Here is a 3,288-nt window from a genome sequence, read left to right on the forward strand (position 1 = left end):
TCACAGGTTAGTTAATGACAGACTATTTATGTGTTTTTATTTTACAACCACAAGAGCATTGTTTGACTGCTCGGAGGATTTATGATCCTAACAGATAATCAATCAATGCAGTATTCTTATTGTATGAATTTACACTTATCGCCAGTCAAATTAGACTTTCAAAGAGTGGGCGGGGCTTGAGACAGGGCAAGAAGTCTGCCCTAACAGTGCTCGAATGTGCAGCGCCACACAGGTGGCGGTGTTGATGTTACTTCCTGTTGTGTTTCAGATGCAGGTGGCGGTGTTGTGTTACTTCCTGTTGTCTCTGCTTGGAGGCGATGCGGCACCAGCGGCAGACGAAGTCACTTACCTGCCCGGTCTGCAGAAACAGCCGAGCTTCAGACATTACTCTGGATACCTGAACGTGGCCGATGGAAAACACCTGCACTACTGGTCAGTACCTGAGACCGAGACTGAGACCGAGACGCTGTTTGGTTTTTACCCTGACTTTCAGTTGTTTCTCCTGCTCGTTATCTTCTGTGTGCACCTTCTGGTCTACACTGTTAATCATGTGACAATATGAGTCTCTCCAGAGACCGACTCATATCTTTGGGGTTGTGGATAATGAGCAAAGAGCACACAGAGGAAAGAGTGTCACACTCATGACACCTTTTTATTTAATTAAGTCGCACAGGGTGACGTTGCGATTAGATTAATGCCCTACCTGTAGTACAGAGCCAAAACAAACGCAGGTGAGTTACCTTCCTAACACTTAACTGAGATAAATCACTCGTCACCTGATTTATTTCACCTGAGCATTAGTCATCACCTGCATATACCCGAGTACACATTCACCTGAGTGTCTGTACGTCCACCTGATGTGTCGGCAATACAACACCTGTACATCCACCCGATCCTCAGTCCACCTGAGCGTTGGATCTACTAGAGTACAACTGTGTGTTGACTTGTCCACTTGAGCTCACCTGAGTGTTGGTGGTAACATCCACCTGGGTGTGTTTTTGTTTCAGGTTTGTGGAGTCCCAGCAGAACCCGGCCTCTGACCCGGTGGTGCTGTGGTTGAACGGCGGTCCTGGCTGCAGCTCTCTGGACGGACTGCTGACTGAACACGGACCCTTCCTGGTGGGTAACCTCCACTGACTCCTCCCACCTGCATCAGTGTGATGTCACAGCAACACTTATTGACCTCTGATTTCAGATCCAGGATGACGGAGTGACGCTGCAGTATAACCCATACTCGTGGAACAAGGTCAGTTAATCCGTCACCTGCACGCCGTCCAGTTAGTTAGGTGGTTTGGTCACATGTTCAGTGTATTTGTAACTCCTGAAGGCTGATTGGTTCACTGTTTCCAAGCAGATTGCCAACGTGTTGTACCTGGAGTCTCCAGTAGGAGTCGGCTTCTCGTACTCTGACGATCAGAAATACGCCACAAACGACACAGAGGTCAGTGACGTCGCTGGAACTCTGATTGGCTCACAGGCGTTTAGATGTCAACATGTGTTTCTCCTCAGGTGTCGATGAACAACTACCTGGCTCTGAAGGAATTCTTCCGTCTGTTTCCAGAGTTCAACAAGAACGAACTCTTTCTGACCGGAGAGAGCTATGGAGGAATCTACATCCCGACACTCGCCGAAAGAGTTATGGAGGACGCCAGCCTCAACCTGCAGGTACTGCAGTATTTCGGGGTACTGTGTCAGACGACTGTTAGCTTGTGCAATGTTAACAACCTGTCTCACCTGTTTCACTCTGGGTAGGGCGTTGCCGTGGGTAACGGGATGTCGAGTTACGAGCTGAACGATAACTCTCTGGTGTACTTCGCGTACTACCACGGCCTGCTGGGAAGTCGCCTGTGGAGCGACCTACAGGCGTTCTGCTGCAGTGGCGGGAAGTGCAACTTTTACGACAACCAGGACCAGAACTGCTCAGCTACGGTAAGTCTGAACCGGTCCAACTGGTCTTATATGTTCAGCTAGTCTGAACCAGGTCTTTCAGGTATCTCAGGTGTTTGTGTTTCCTTTGCAGCTGGGCCAGGTTCAGGACATTGTCTACAGTTCAGGACTGAACATGTACAACCTGTACGCACCCTGTCCAGGTGGAGTCCGCCAAAGGCTCAGGTAAGGTGTGACCACAGGTGTGTTCAGTCTATAGCTCACCTGTGGCAGGTGTGGTATGGCCTCAGATTGACTTCCTGTTATTGATTATCAGTATTGAACAAGGTGAGCTGGTGATCAGAGATCTGGGGAACTCGTTCATCAACAATCAGTGGACTCGGGTCTGGAACCAGGTGCGTATGACGTCATCTTACAGGTAAAGCTAACTCACCTGACGCACTGTTAGAAACCAGGTTCTTCTCTGACTGTGTGAACAGAAGGTACGAGGTCTGGCATCCCTCCACCTGTCTGTCCGTCTGGACCCCCCCTGCACTAACTCCACCCCCTCTTCCCTCTACCTGAACAACCTGTACGTCCGAGCTGCCCTGCACATCAGCCCCAAGGCCCTGGACTGGGTCATCTGCAGGTAATACACCTGAAAACTTTACACCTGCTAAACTAAACACCTGTCTCATTACACACCTGTATAAGACCCTCTGACCTCCGGTTTGTATTGCAGCTCTGAGGTCAATCTGAAATACGGTCGACTCTACATGGACGTCAGGAAACAGTACCTGAAGCTGCTCTCTGCTCTGGTCAGTGTACACGGCTGTTAGTTCTCACCAGACACAGTTTTAACATTTTTTACTACGTTCCCTCACTGAACAATGTCTGGCCACTGATTGGCTGATCGGTTCAGGTGGGTGTGGCTTGATGGTTATCCAGGTGTGTGGGGTGTATCCTTGTTGAAAGTATTATTTCTGCAGAAGTACCGGGTCCTGGTGTATAACGGGGACGTGGACATGGCCTGTAACTTCATGGGGGACGAGTGGTTTGTTGAGTCTCTTAACCAGCAGGTAATCCAATCCATATCTTCTTATCCAACTTAAGTGTGACGTCAGGCAGTCTCAGGTGTATTAACCGGGTGTGTCTGTCAGGTGGAGGTTCAGAGGCGTCCGTGGCTCTACGATGATGAAGACGGTCGGCAGGTCGGCGGCTTCGTAAAAGAGTTCGACAACATCGCCTTCCTTACTGTCAAGGTAAACTCCATCAGCTGACCTCCAGTGACCCTGTGAATATCGTCAGGGGTCAAGGCTCCGCTGGTGCTTAAAGGGGAACTTGGCAACTTTTTCAGCTTAATAAACCCGTTTAGAAATCATTTGGATGGTTAAATGGCCTGTTCCGGTGAAAATGGGGACC

The 3,288-nt window shown here is 49.5% G+C and overlaps 2 protein-coding genes across 2 annotated transcripts in view; one reads left to right on the forward strand and one right to left on the reverse strand.

Annotated features, from left to right (window-relative positions):
- LOC118329645 (ras guanyl-releasing protein 3-like) overlaps positions 1-3,288 on the reverse strand; it is an 18,752-nt gene that overhangs the window by 11,301 nt on the left and 4,163 nt on the right. The window lies entirely within an intron of this gene.
- ctsa (cathepsin A) lies at positions 200-3,128 on the forward strand (the record flags this gene model as incomplete). The annotated part of the gene is given in 12 exon segments (XM_035663545.1): positions 200-432; positions 1,008-1,119; positions 1,196-1,246; positions 1,355-1,441; positions 1,510-1,665; positions 1,753-1,929; positions 2,021-2,112; positions 2,204-2,282; positions 2,367-2,515; positions 2,609-2,684; positions 2,856-2,945; positions 3,027-3,128. Coding segments are annotated over 12 exon segments (1,389 nt in total), but the record flags the coding sequence as incomplete, so codon positions are not given.

This window comes from Morone saxatilis, unplaced genomic scaffold (genome assembly GCF_004916995.1).
Source record: "Morone saxatilis isolate NCDOM2014 unplaced genomic scaffold, NCSU_SB_2.0 Contig19, whole genome shotgun sequence".
NCBI lineage: Eukaryota > Metazoa > Chordata > Actinopteri > Moronidae > Morone > Morone saxatilis.